The sequence below is a fragment of the Rhinopithecus bieti genome, unplaced genomic scaffold, assembly GCF_001698545.2.
Source record: "Rhinopithecus bieti isolate Rb0 unplaced genomic scaffold, ASM169854v2 scaffold_11291, whole genome shotgun sequence".
Taxonomy (NCBI): domain Eukaryota; kingdom Metazoa; phylum Chordata; class Mammalia; order Primates; family Cercopithecidae; genus Rhinopithecus; species Rhinopithecus bieti.
Window position 1 is genome coordinate 1,610,656 of NW_016807158.1, and position 15,630 is coordinate 1,626,285.

Sequence of the window (15,630 nt, forward strand, 5' to 3'; positions counted from 1 at the left end):
AATGGAAGAAAGTTTTGCAATCTATCCATCTGACAAAGGGTTAATATCCAGAATCTGCGAAGAATTTAAACAAATTTGTAAGAAAAAAACAACCCCATGAAAAAGTGAGCGAAGCATATGAACAGACACTTCTCAAAAGAAGACATTTGTGCAGCCAACAAACATATGAAAAAAAGCTCATCATCACTGGTCATTAGAGAAATGCAAATCAAAACCACCATGAGACACCATCTCATGCCAGTTTATGATGATCATTAAAAAGTCAGGAAACAACAGATACTAGAGACGATGTGGAGAAACATGAACACTTTTACACTGCTGGGAGTGTAAATTGGTTCAGCCATTGTGGAAGACAGTGAGTTGATTCCTGAAGGATCTAGAACCAGAACTACCATTTGACCCAGCCATCCCATTACTGGGTATATACCCAAAGGATTATAAATCATTCTACTATAAAGACACATGTACACATATGTTTATTGTGGCACTGTTCACAACAGCAAAGACTTGGAACTAACCCAAATGCCCATCAATGACAGACTGGATAACGAAAATGTGGCATATATACACCATGAAATACTATGCAGCCATAAAAAAGGATGAGTTCCTGTCCTTTGCAGGGACATGGATGAAGCTGGAAACCATCATTCTCAGCAAACTAACACAAAAACAGAAAACCAAACACCACATGTTCTCACTCATAAGTGGGAGTTGAACAATGAGAACACATGGACACAGGAAGGGGAACATCACACACTGGGGGGGCCTGTCCATGGGTGGGGGGCTAAAGGAGGAATAGCATTAGGAGAAATACCTAATGTAGATGACGGGTTGATGCGTGCAGCAAACCACCATGTCTCGTGTATACCTATGTAACAAACCTGCACGTTCTGCACATCTACGTCAGAACTTAAATTTAAAAAAATTACACTGTACAAATCTTGAACTAGCACTTAAAATACATAGGTCAAATTTAATTTCTTCATTGTTTTCTAGATAAGGAAGTTAATATTTATAAGCTGTGGGACTTACCCAAGATCATGGGCCAAGCAAGAAAATTTAAAATCAGACTGTGAAGCCAAACCTTGTTCATTACTTTTTCATTTACTGTCTGTAATTTTCATATTTTATATGTTCCTGCCCTTAGCAATTTGCCTCTGTATTTCCACATGAAATAAATTTCAGTTGTGATCTGAGTAGATATCTGAGTAATTATATATGAAAAGTAATTTTTAAGGACTAGAAAAGACTCACATATTACAACATTATATGGGGACAGACTTAGTCCAGTTTAAATTTTTCTGTATGAGATGGGCATGTATATTTCAATAACTAACCTGGGTTACATAGCATGAGAATATTACAAGATTAACACAGACTTTAAAATACTGTGGCTGAATATAAGTTAGAAAAGTGTGAAGTGTTAATCACACCCCTAAGAGCAAACTCTAGAGATAATTTAGAAAAGTGTCAATCTCAAGAGACCATTGAATCCAGCAAACAGAAGGGGTAGTCTAAAAAAGAAGGCAAAAATTATATTCGAAATTGTTTCTAAATTAATTCAACTTGATATTTTTAAACTTAGAGGAAATATAATTTATGCTTTATGCTTTTCCTAAAGTGAAGTGACCTTTGTCTTTTGAATAAAAATACAAAAGAAGCTCCTTATATTTGCCTTTAGAAAAAAAGGTGTTGCAAAACAATTTTCTAAACCATGAAGGGTCTTACCTGTTTCCATTTTTCCATCCTGTGCTGCAGGCCCATCCGGAATCACACTTTTCACCTGCAGAAACTCATCCGGCTCGTCTCCACCAATGATGGTAAATCCAAAACCCATGTTGCTCTTTTTTAGGGTGGTGCTGAGGAATGTTCCCTTCAACTGGGATGCATCCCGGGTGAAGAGTGGTTTTTCTACATCGGCCAATATAAGTTAAAAAAGAAAAAGGCATGTTCAAGGCAAGTTCTCAGACAAGAGAAAGCCAGCCCCTGAGCAGCGACAATCCCAGGGGTAAATGTGGGGGTCTTACACAGCAAATGCAAGCAGGTGGTGACTACAAGAGGAGCAAAACTCTTAGAACTTCCTACACATGAAGAGCAGTCCCAAGCATCCAGGGAAAGATGAAAAAGCTGTTTGGTTTGGAGACAGAGGTTTTGTCAAATCAGTTTCCACTCATTAATTTAGCCTTCTTGGGCTTAAAAAAGGCTGTGTCAACTGGCTGCCAGAGCCTTCTGAGAAAAGAGGACAAGGAGCCCAAATCATCCAGACAACATCTGGATCTATTCCTCTTGTTGTTAGAAAAGATTCCAGGTAGGAGGTATGTGTCAGTGGCCGATCCTAAACTAAGCCTTGAAGAAATAAGGGTAGAAACATGAAAAGGACTTGTGATTTTTTTCAGTGAATAACAGCACATTTCAGCATGTGCAGTATCACAAACAGAGAAACAGTGGAATGTGATCACACACTCAAGGTCCAGATTGCTTAGAAAGAGTACCTGTATGTGGGACTGACTTTTGTTTACACCGCTCTGTTGTGAGATACTATAAAGATAACCAGGTAAATAAATTGCTGTTGGCTCCGACAGTGTTTAGTATAGTCTAAAATGTGAGCAAAAGGCAAGCCAATGTTTTTAGATATAATTATGAATGTAAAGGTAACATATTTTGTAACAATATGTTGATAGATTCAAATCATATATTTGAATAATCTGAATAGGTACTGCATTGATTTACCTGCTAATTTGTTACATAATATGCTTTTCCAGCTATGATCTGTAATAAATATATTCCTAAGTATAATAAGTGTTTTAAAAAATGATAGTCATACCAGAAAACAGAATTAATATCTGCTTTAAATTCCATCACAGATAAATATTTTATATTATTCTTTTAAAATGTGTTGTATTTAGGTGATCTGATTTAATATTTGTAACAGCCAAATTGTACATGGTAACTCAGTTAAGTATTCTGCATGATATCTTTGTTGTTACATTCTGGGTAACATGTAATAAACTCTAAAACAATGAGTCATTCTATTAGACTTCTGCTTTTTCTGTCCACTTACATATCACATGTATCTTTACTAAAAACAGAGCTTCTTTAAAACATAAATAAAAACCACATATAATCCTTTCTCCTATGTTTGCTTTATCAAATTAATGTTTATAGTTGGAGAGAAGTTCATCAGGAGACCTTTACATTCATTTAATTATGCTGCATTATGTGGCGTGAAAATTATCAGCAGGCAAGCCTAGAGCTCCCGACTCTAAAGGCTCTTTTGTGCTTTTACTTAGAAGCTCACTAGCTGTGAAAAGTTCGTGCAGCAACTCATCCCACTACGTGGCTCCCAGGTGTAGTCAGGTCCCGCAAGCAGCCCTGGGACATACCATACAGCCAGGGCCTCCCTGCTGGGTCGCGCTGATAGTAAGACAAGTCATTCACGCTGCGCGACCTCTCCGGGGCTGCACGGGGGCGGATGGATTTGGGCCTAGGTAATGTCCATGAGGAGTTGTCTACTGTCATAAAGGAGAACAAGCCTCATTCTTGTGCTTGGTCTTTTAAGGACAAACTTATGAGTCTCTAAGAATCTCCGCAGTTTACAGGGCCACTATAAAAATCCATTCATCTCCTCCACCTGGTGACATGCTGGATATTCCTATAAGGTACTGCCTGAGGCTTTAACTTCATCTGCGGTTGCTAAAGGCATTCGTTTAGAGAGAATGCAAACATCCAGCTAAAGCTAATAGGAGGGTCTGGAGAAAGCAAATCAAATTTTCCAAATGGTCCAAGCGACACACATATTTGGAAGAGCAGGCAGTTTGACAGACAATTTTCCCTTTGAAACACCACATGCTGACAGGTATCATACCTCGGAAACCTGGGGCCTGCAGGGGCTTTGTTCCAAGTTCTGTGTGGGGCATGTTATGTTGCTGTAGCTTCCTTTTTGCTTCCAGGACAGGATTTTCAAACTGTGTTCTTCTATTTATGTGGCTAAAAAAGAAAATTTCAAATTAGGATACCAGTGGGGCAAGGTCATTTAAAAGACCGTATGTATGGCTCTATAGAGAGCAGGTGATTAAGGGCCACCTTATCTGATTACAGTCAAGTGCCTCACCCAGCACGCCATCAGGCTCCTGACAGGGCTGGCCTGTGTACAACACACATTTCTGTGACAAGTGCTGAGTTCTTAAAGGATCTATCATATGTTGTTCTATTTACATCATGCATGATTCAGCTAAAAGAACTAGAATGTGCACTTGCTTTCTGGTCTACTGTGTTCATTTGAGATGAGTTTAATACGCAATAAAATAAGTGGTCAAGAAATGAAATTTATACTGAATGGTGTTGAAGAAAAGAGCATCACCTGAGCTTTGCAGAGTCCCCATATCAAACAGGATGAATGTGAGGTAAATTCTTTGATAGAGTATAGCAACTAGAGTCTGCACTTTTTAGAGTTAGTCCTGGATTGAGAGACTGGGATTCAGGAGAAAGACTCTCAAGATCTTTGCAGAAGTTACAGAATGCATATGCAGGACAGTTGATGCTGAAATCAATCAAAAGTAGAGAATTCATATTCTACATGGTGAGAGGGCAAACTTGTAGGTATCAGATGCAGAGTGGCTTGAAGCAACTGTGGCCCAGCTAAACTGAGAGCTTATAGTCCAAGCACACTGTGAATTCCTATATAGCAGGCTGTTTGAAATTTAGAGTTCCTTTTCTGTGGGGAGAGTAGGAACCAACAATCCTGCTTTTAGTGGTGGGCCTTTCTCTAGGATATAAACATCCCATGAAAGGGCTGGCATACACATTGATTTTGGTTCTTCGTGCAAACTGAAATAGAATTATGGCAGGCAAGCATGAAGAGGAGAGAAGGGATGGAGGAGAAACTGACAAATACTGAGTACTTAACTCTTGGCCAGTTACTATATATAATTTTCCTCAACGAAGCTTCATAACAACACAGACTTGCATTCTAATTATTCCCCTTTTAAAGGCAATGAGACTGACACATGGAGAGATCAGATTATTTGCTCTAAATCGCATGTCTCGTAAGTGGGAAGGCTGGACTTGGCCGTGTTTATTTCTAAACTGAATCTCTGCACACTTTTTTCTTTTTGATGTACGATTTCACATTGGCATGTGCACACATACTTATCCTGTGTGTACACCCTGCACGTCCCCAACACAAACCACTTACAGTTTCAGAAAAGAAAGGAGATAAAAGCAGCAACATCTCAACAACCAATTTTCCAATACTATGAATCAGATCATTTCAAAGCAGTTCCCAGAAACAAGGTAAGTCAACTGTAAGATCTAATTCTTTTCTCATGGGAGACAGAGTAAAGTAGCTGCCTGCCCCACAGGCTCTGCAGTCAATCAGTCCTGTATTCAAATTCCAGTTCTACCACTTGACTAGCAGTGTGACCTTGGGTGAGTTATTGAACCTGAGTCTTAGTGTCTTAATCTGTAATACCAGCATAATGCCTCCTTCCTGGGGTGGTTGTGAGGATTAAGAAAATAATGAATATTAGCATATGGTTTTGAGTACAGGCATGCTCAATAATTAGCAGCAGCTTGTATCACCATCATCATCTTAATCACCACCATCACTGTTATCATTTTTCATCCCTAAGAAAGGCTTTATTGGGGAAACTTTAGAAGCTCTGGGATCTTGCTCTAACTGCCTTTGGTGCTGTTTAGGAAGGGAGTGCTTCTAACAATGCTCTTTGTTAATGAAACTCATTTGTAAGGGGTTCAAAGTACAACCATCTATGTAAAATTATTTTCCAATGGAAGTAAAATGCTATTGTAATGCTCTTGTGCACCAAGGCCTTGTGCATCATGACTGTGGTGCACAGTGAACTAATAATATCTGTGCCTGTAAAGCATGTGAGCTATAAATTCTAACACTGTAAACTCTAACACTACCACCCTGTTTTGGAAGGACCAGAGTTTGATGCCTGTTTTCTCGTTTCTCCATTATTATGTAACTTCCTTACTAAAATCCTTTGAAGCCTTCCTATTACTTAAACATATACTGTTCCTGATCTTGCCCTCACTCATTTCTGTAGCTTCACCTTTGGCCGCATCACCACATGTGCCCTCTACTTTGAACATACTTGGAGCTACTTTGATCAGTGACCCTCTATCAGACCTCTAATCTTTCCACGAGATTCAGTATACAAATAGTGCAGCATTTGAAGCAAGACAACCTGGGTTTCAGGTGGCATCTTGGGCACATTTCTAACTCTCTAAGCTTCAATATCTTTATCTGTAAAATGGGGACATTAATAGCTACATCATGGGTTGCTGTGAGGATAAGAGAAATGTTTAAAATGTTTGTATCTCCCTTAGATACCCAGGGAGAACCCAACAATGAAGGTACAGTGGTTATTTTTTTGAGGTACAGTTATTTCTTATTACTATTATTGTAGTGTTGCAGTGATTACTGCCGTTATTCTGAGGATGTTTTTCCTCTCTCTCCTGTGTCTCCTTCCCTCAGCCTTCCCAGCCACATTCCCCGCCTGTGTGATAGTCTTCCCCCTTCGGTTCTCAGAAAACTTCGAACAGACTTCTCTCATTGCAGTTTATTCACTTAAAAAAAAAATCCATCTACTGAAGCATTTATCCTTTAAGTAACAAATAATCCAATTACATTCTTTTTTTCTTTTTTTTTTTCCTTGAGACGGAGTCTTGCTCTGTCAGCCAGGCTGGAGTGCAGCGGCGCAATCTCAACTCACTGCAAGCTCCGCCTCCCGGGTTCACCCCAATCTCCTGCCTCAGCCTCCTGAGTAGCTGGGACTACAGGGGCCCGCCACCAAGCCCGGCTAATTTTTTTTGTATTTTTAGTAAAGACGGGGTTTCACTTTGTGAGCCAGGATGGTCTTGATCTCCTAAAAATATACAATTAAGTTATTATTGACTATAGTCACTATTCACTTATTTTCTTACATGCCACTTCATCATTAAGAGGATTTTAGGAAAACAACAACAAAAGTAAAAAAATTAGGGTGAAGTTAGTTGAATCTAGGTGGGCGATCAACAGAATTGATAAGATAGGTTCCTATTTGTTTACTAGAGTTTTGCTGCAAATTAGCTTTCAGCTTTTAAGCTGCTAATTCAACAGGAGAGAGAAACCAATTATACTATTCAGAGTATTTAAGATGCACTCAAGGCAGTTGTTTAGAAGGACATAGTATTCCTAAGTCTTATGTGACATTCCTTTCCAAATTTTGAATAAAGAGATTCCTGTGATGTAGTATACGGCATCCTAAATAATAATTTTACAATATTGAATTTCATACGCTATCCTAACTTTATTACAATGTGTTTTAATGATTAATTTTCATGCTGATTTCCTTCCCTAGATTGTGTACTCCTATATACAGGATACATGTGTTATTTATCTTTGTGTATTGAGCATTAACGCAGTGAATGGAAAATAGCTTTTTTTGTTAAATAACTAGATGATGAGTGTGTGTTTTAAAACATTTATTTTCAAACATATGTCAATAACTTTAAGAAACCAAGAAACAGCTTTGAAACGTACTAGGATATCAACTTTTCTTGTTTCCTATCTATTCTATATCCGTTTTGCTAAGTCATTGTTCATCATATGCGTAACTTTATCCTTAGAAAATACATCACAAAAACTTTCTGGGATGCAGTTATGCATGCAACAGAGTTCCTCCAACTTGCCACCTGCATGTAATTATTTTCTTAGAAAAGTTAATGTGTAGCCACCTGCTTTATGGTCACTATGTTGAAAATATCCCATTTATCATCAAAATGAGTTTCTAGAGTTCACAGAGAATGAAAACACCAATGAGCTAGTTTGGTATGCTTTGGACCCCACAGACAGCAGAAGCAGGGTATGGCTCTAGCACCATAAGCTAATTGCTACAGAACATTTCCATTGTCACAAATGAAGTCATTCATTTGAAACTTAAAATGCTCACAAGCTCTGAAAGACTTATCACAAAGAAATGTGATTGTAGCTGAATAGAAACTTGTCTTCCTTATGCTTCCAAAATGAATAGTTTCAAGTTCTTTCAGCAAGGATTTGGGGGTCTTACAATGTGTACAAAAAGATGTGAATGACAAATGCCATCCTTCTCATTGTTGAGGCTCTGTGAGATAAGTACTAGCAATTTCATCTAGCTTCCATACAGAACAAGAAACTGGGAAGCTACCAAGAGTTCTTGCTATTTAATTATATCTAGTCTATTGTCATATTTTGCTAAGAGAATCTTGAGCTATTAAAAGTTAAAAGAGTAAGAGTCATATTCTGAAGTGGGTATATCTTGAAGACTCCATTTTCTCTTTACAGAAGGGAAAGACTACTGATGAGAGATGCTTCCAAATTAAAAATGGCAAAGGACTCAGGATATTTAAGGATGAAATTCCATTGCCTGATCTCTTTGTCCTCACATTCACTTATCTGCAGTCTGACTCTCTCCTCTCACCATGGAATGGAAACTTAGAGTAAGTTCCTATGTGGCAGTGCTTTACAATTCCAGATGCACCAGAGAGCTTCAAAAACAAACAGAAAACAGAAGACTCAGGCCTACCCTAAATCAACTGATTCGTAATTTCAGAATGAGATCCACAGGCACTGGCATTTTTTAAACGAAAGAAAGCTTCCCAGGTGTCTCTAGTGTGCAGCTAGGGCTGTGATCCCCTGGGTTAGAAGCTCAGAATGTGTGAAAAGGTGTTGCATAAGGAGTATCTTGCCTGATAAGATTTATGCAGAAGCCTCTTTTTCTGTATATGGCCTCAGGGGGGATTAGGAAATGCAACTTTGCTCCTGAAGAGGACTTCGGCCTCAGAAGTTTCAAACAAGCACTGAGGGAAGGAAATATTTGCAGCTGATTAGAGGACATGCTGCCAAAGGTGGTCCCTGGTCCAGGTCCTATTTGCCTGTCATTTTCTTCACTGTGGAGAGGGAAGGGAGGAATTAGGAGGAAAGTCTTACATACTGACCCCATCAGTATGCACAGGACAGGTTTGCTGAAGGTTATCAAAGCCATCCCCCAACCCTTACCATCAATGCTCCATGTATATCTGTATCTCAGTCTGTTCACAACCCACCTTGCTTCTCCTGGGGTTTTTGCAGAGTCTCTTTCAGTGCATAGTCGTGAATGACACCTTTGTACCTGCAGGTTACTATCCCACCATCTTGACTTCAGTTGACATTTAGAAATAATCAATGAGGAAGAGAGAAGGGAGCAGCTTTTAAGTGGAGACTGTATCACAGATAAAATGTTTCCAAGGTATCCAAGGTGACTGTACTAATTATCCAAGGCATGAGGTACGTAGTGCTCAAATATTTACTGAATAAATAGATGAATGGAGCAAGGCAGGCAGGAAAGAAGATATATCTCACTGTTTTCTAGTTTCACTCTCCTGTGAAATACACAGTGTGGGCAGGGCATGATGGCCCATTCCTGTAACCCTAGCACTTTGGGAGGCCAAGGTGGGCAGACTGCCTGAGCATAGGAGTTTGAGACTAACCTGGGCAACATGGGAAATCCCGTCTGTACTAAAAGTATAAAAATTAGCCAGGCTTGGTGGCACAAGTGCCTGTAGTCTCAGCTACTTGGGAGGCTGAGGTGGGAGGATCACTTGAGCTTGGGAGGCAGAGGTTGCATTGAACTGAGATTGTCCCACCATACTCCAGCCTGGGTGACAGAGCCAGACCCTGTTACACACACACACACACACACACACAGTGGACAATCAGAACTTGGTGTGAAACTCAGGGCTAGTTTATTTGGTACCATCATTTTTACATTTGGGTAAATCCACAGAATCTTTCAAAACAGAATCTTTCAGCATATTCCAGTGATAGGAGAAAATGTCATCCCACTTTGGTGATAAATGATTTAAATCTAAGGAACTGATAACTTACAGCAGCTGCTATCTTGGGTTACAATAGAAAAGTGTGAATAAGGAAAAGCACTATATTAGGGATGAAATGTGGGAGCATTAGAGAAGCAGCAACTCAGCACTGAGAGTGGGAGTGAGAGGACTGGCTTGGAGCTTGGCGTTGTGGCTCAGGATGACCACAATGCAAACTGGCTTCTTTTGGGACTTCCTGAATGAACGTAGTGTGGATTTCATGGTTGCTTGTAATCCCTAGGCTTTCTCTAACCCTAATTCCAATTCCCCATCTCTGCACCGTTACCACCTCCCATCTGAACCCCTAGACTATAGCTGAACTAGCAGGCAAACACAGACATTGCACCCTCCCTGACTATATTTTATTCATTTTAATATGAGCCTTGGGAAGACTTCATAATCTTTTCTCTACTGTCATGTTTGAATAAATGGAATAAAAACAACTTCATGCTTTGGAAACTATGGGAGGAAAATAACCCTAGAAGGATCTTCTGGAGCCAACCCTCTTCAAAGAAGACAGGATAGTATAATTATGAGCTTAGTCTCTGTAGTCATGATGCTCACATCCAAGCCCCCGCATATCCTAGGTATATAACCATGAGCACATCATTTATCCTTTTTGTGCTTCAGAATTTTCACCTGTAAAGTCAGATAAAAATAATATTCACCGTATAGAGTTGTTGTGCATATTAAATGAGTTAAAATGGGTAAACTACTTAAGAATAGTGACTGGATATAAGTACTCAACCAATGCTAACTATCATCATTCATCAAATATTTATTTCCCAAAGTGTCTTGACTAGACACTATGGTTGGTAGGGGAGGGACAAAGATGAATCAAGCACATAGTCTAGCAGGGGAGAGAAAACAGGGGCAAAAAAGAATTATGATGCAAAACAAGGTTATATAATACAATGTATGCCTTACAGGGCTTTGAGATGCTGAATTTTAGAACTACTAAAGCCTAATGTTTTAAATGTGTTATTATAAAATATGAGCTTTGAATAAATGGAAAAATGGAATCTATTTTACTTGGAGCATTTTTTAAAACAGAATAAAATTGAATCCTGCCTCTTGAAAGATTTCTTCCCAATTCTAACACTTAAGTGATAATTTTCCTTCTATAAATGTTCATTCATTATTCCCTACTGTACCTGGGGGAATGTCAGTTTGCTTTGTGAATGTGAATGGGAAGATTGAGTCACTCACATGTTAATTTCTCCTGCTCTTCCTGGACATCAGGTTGTCTGTGTTGGGGAAATAGTATCCAGGTGGGAGGTGGAATCATGGCCAACTGAGAATATCCACATATTGGCACTGAAACTCTTACAGCTGAGTCTGTCCTCCACTCCACACTAGGTTGAGCTTCTCAAAATGTATATTTTCACATAAATGAGATCTCTTCCCTCCCTCGGTAGTAACGCTATTTAGTTAAGACATTAACCTGTAATGTGTATTTTATATATAAAGGAAGATTCATTACTAAGCCATTACTCTTCACTAATTCCATGGAAAACTTCGAATTAACTCCTAGCAGACATGGTTGTACGCACTGTCGATGACATCATGAAGTACCCAGGACCTACAAGGTACATAGATTCAATATCAAAAAATTCAGAGCCACTAGGCATGCATTAAAAAATGTTGTTTTCTATCGATCCCTTCTCACTCCCATAAAGCATCTCTCTAAAATGTTATTGCTGAGTACAGGAGGAGATCATTGTTATCAAAGGTATTTCTAACCGTCTGCTTCTAGATTGAGTGCAAGTAATGAATTATAAGTTCATAGAATAGCTAAAGGAAAACTAAAAGACCACACTATTTCAAGATGTTTCTGTATTTGAGACAAGACTAATAAGTCCTCTTCTACTGGTATCTGACAACCTGACTGGGTAGTTTAAGTGCTTTATGTCTCATGTATAATTCCATTGATTCCTCAGTATTCTGGGCACTAAGGACACAAAGGTGAACATGACACTACTCGTACTCCAGTGGGGGAGACACACAAGTTGGATGACCAATCATTTCAGTTTGCCTGGGACTAAGGAGTTTCCTGGGATGCGGGGCTTTCAGTTTTCAAACAGGGATAGTCCTGCATAAGTTGAGTTACCCATTCTAGAAGAGGCCAGGAAAATATAACACAAGGCAAAAAGTGCTGAAATTTGTATGCATGACGTAAATACTCAGAGGGAGAAAAGACAACTTAGTTTGATGGTTCAGGGAAAGCTTCCCAAAGAAAGAGACATGTAAACAGATTGTAGAAGGATGAAAGTATTTTGCTGGATGGAGAAGGGGGCATTTTAGGAAGAGAGTAGTAGATATAGAGGTGTTCAGTAATACTCAAGTTCTGCCTACCTAGAGCACAAGGCTAGTGCACATGGACATGCGTGTGATTGTGTATGGGTGGCAATGTGGGAGCAAGAGGTGTAGGGGAGTGGATGGAAGCTACAAGACTGGAAGGAAAACAGTTCTGAGTCATGGTATGGAGTTTTGTTTAGTCTGAAGATCTCCCTACTTCCATTGAGACCTTAGTGTAATGGAACTGCAGCTTTTAAAGTCTCCGTCTTGGATGATGTACCTTATTCCTGAACTTGGGAGCATTTAAGATGAGTTTCGCCACACATCAACCAAATAGGAAAGCTGTGGTTCTCCCTAGAATTCCCAAGCATTTTGGCATAATTTCCTGGCTACCTCCAGTGTCCTAGGTATTGTTTTCACCTGGGGTATGAGGTTGAATAAGAAATATTCCTTGAGTATGAAAAAGTCATCCAGGGAAATAGCCATTTCTGTGTACAGGGAAGGGTGAGAATAGTCTGACTTGTAACATACTCTATGTTGAACTGGATTGCTATTTCTTAATAAATTACTTATGAGTTGCTAAAATATGCAGTCACAATATAACTTAACTGAACTCTAAAAAATATGCATTCATACATAGTGATAGACATACACAGCCATGGATACAGGAATCCTTTGGAGCTTGACTCTAAGGAGAGTCAGAGAATTACCAAAGACACTCAGAATACTGGGCAATCACAAAGGCAACCTCACTGATGTCTGCGATTATCCAGGAAGGAGGGACTCGGGAGAAGAATGCTAGTGAGGGGAAATTGACATGGCTGTGGCAGATTCTGAAAGTCACCAGGCCATGAAAATAACTCCAATTCCATATAATACCCAAATTTCAGGTTTCCAAGATGAATATTCAGAGATGAGGAAAACAATGAAGAAGTATTATTCTGGACTACCGAGTCTTTATGACCACATAGACCAGGAGGAAATCAAATACATAGCAATTCCTTTTATATGCTAGAATGTGATGCAAGAGGGATTAGAAAACATGACAAAGTCAAGAAAAAAATACTTTTGACTTTGTGACGGCAAGATCTAGGAGTGAGCGGGAGGCTACAATTCTGTTAGGTAAGGACCCTGGGAAGACAGAAGAGGCATGGAGAAAAAGTAGTGGGAATAGAGGATAAAGTTTCAGCAGCACTAAGAACAGAGAAAGGTGGCAATAAGTTGCTTCAGTGTTGTTTTTAATAGATTGGTTTATTGGGGACAGGTATTGTGACAGAGTTTTATATAATTAACACACTGTGTCTAAAATTATGCCATTACTAGAAGATCAAAGCTTTGCACAAATGAGATACTAGTTTCATGTAACTGTAATGAGGGATGTATTTTCAAATAACTTGTTTGTTCTTTTCCATAATACAGATTTATATCCCCACAGCGGGCTGAGTTTGTGTGTTTCATTCTGAAGCTCTTAATAAAGAACAGGAAAGGTGTGATGTTGGATATTTCTGAAGAAAATTCCATTTGTGCACTTTTAAAGTTAATTCCAATTCAGATTTAAATTCTGTTTAATAGATGCCAGTTTGTTGAAAGAAACAGTTGTATGAAGAATGAATGTCAGCCTTGTAAAAAAACAAAGGAGAGACTAAAGGGAAGATAGTGGATGGCAGAGTGGGATGGGAGCTAATATTCACTTAGTAAATACTATATGTTGACCCTCAGTGAAATAGGTTGCATGCTTTTAAATCACTTGCTCTTCCGAGAGGGTAAACCATTTTCTGCAGATCTCACATTAAGCAGCAGATGCCGAACAAAGCCTAGCTCCATGTAGTGCCAACATCCAAGAACATCAAGTTATGTGATTCTGCTACAAATATACACTTAACATTTATAGTAAAATTACTTATGTATGTACAGACAAGGGCTATGTCTGGTAATCTGCAATACACTTCAGTCAGGTGATTCTCAACTTCTTTTTATCAGTTTTCATTATGAAATTGGAAACTTTAAAAACATTGTAAATTATCTGCTGATTTTCTGAAGACAAAAATGTGAAAATTCAGATTTTGATATATTAAATATTTTTAACTAACTCAGTGATTACGTGCATAGAAACAGGGAATGAACACGTTTTACCAGAAAATGTGTGTGTGTATGCATTTTACATATTGGAAAAAGTGAGAAATGAAATGGTAATGAGGGCATGAATGAGGAGTCGGGAGACCTGGCTTTGTGTAACATTGCTTTCAAACCAGAAGGATCTGTTCCAAGGGTTGTCTTTCAGCTTCCCTCAGGGCAAGTCCTAACATCCATTTCTTGAACTCATTGCCCTTACCGACTCTGGAAGTTGAGTGTGGGTCATGTCTCTGGCAATTATGATAATGATAATAAGGTGATTCTGTGCTAATATTTACGACATATTTACTGACTCTCTGATATCCTCAATCTCACTGGGATTCACCAAAGTGAAAGCCACTTCCAATGAGTCTGAGTGGTCCTTCTTTTCCATTTTCAGACCAAAACAGCATTTTGGGTTTAAGCTACAATTGAAGATTTGGTCTACCACTCACTATCTTTGAGAAATTCCCCAATGTTTCTGAACTGCAACTGCCTCACCTGTAAATATTCTAGTCATTTCATAGGACTGTTTTGAGGAGCAAACAAGATAAAATATATGAAAATGTTTAAAGATGAAGCACTGTATACATTTATTTTTGACGTTCTTGGAATATTCAGGGCCTGGGAGTCAAATGCAAGTTCAATATGGACAGTGTGAAGACTCTTAATTCTTGTACTGGGCTGCAACAATATTTTTATCACCTACTAGTTTGATAGCCTGGCTTCTTTAAGTTTCATTTTCTGTGTTTGTAAAATAGCAGTAATAGTATCTCCCTTTAAGCATTGTGGTGATGATTAAATGAGTTTTACAAAATGCCTAATACATACCAAGTGCTTAATAATGGTAGCTATCCATATTTTTTTCTCTGGCTTAATAGTTACTAAATAAGACCCCTTTGGAGATAAAATTTACATATGAGGTCAGTGCCCCAAAATAAATTACTAAGCAACACTAGCGAAAAAGAAAGATAACCATTCCTGTCATTTTATTTATCTGAAAATATATTCACATTATTTTGATGCCCAATTAAAACTGGAGAAAGTGAAGTAAGAATAATAGAATGAAGGGGTCCTGTCATCCTCCATAGGTGAGTGTTGTGCTTAGTGGAAAGTTGAATTAAGATCTTTACATTACGGCCGGGAGCGGTGGCTCAAGCCTGTAATCCCAGCACTTTGGGAGGCCGAGACGGGCGGATCACGAGGTCAGGAGATCGAGACCATCCTGGCTAACACGGTGAAACCCCGTCTCTACTAAAAATACAAAAAACTAGCCGGGCGAGGTGGCGGGCGCCTGTAGTCCCAGCTACTCGGGAGGCTGAG

At 39.0% G+C, this 15,630-nt stretch overlaps 1 protein-coding gene across 2 annotated transcripts in view; it reads right to left on the reverse strand.

Moving 5' to 3' along the window:
• The window catches only part of MAGI2 (membrane associated guanylate kinase, WW and PDZ domain containing 2), a 1,515,811-nt gene that overhangs the window by 348,660 nt on the left and 1,151,521 nt on the right, over window positions 1-15,630 (reverse strand). For both annotated transcript variants that reach the window (XM_017880419.1, XM_017880418.1), the window contains exons 8-9: window positions 3,866-3,987; window positions 1,729-1,911 (exon numbers count right to left, since the gene is read on the reverse strand). In XM_017880419.1, the coding sequence (XP_017735908.1) occupies window positions 1,729-1,911; window positions 3,866-3,987 (305 nt within the window). The remainder of the gene's footprint in view (window positions 1-1,728; window positions 1,912-3,865; window positions 3,988-15,630) is intronic.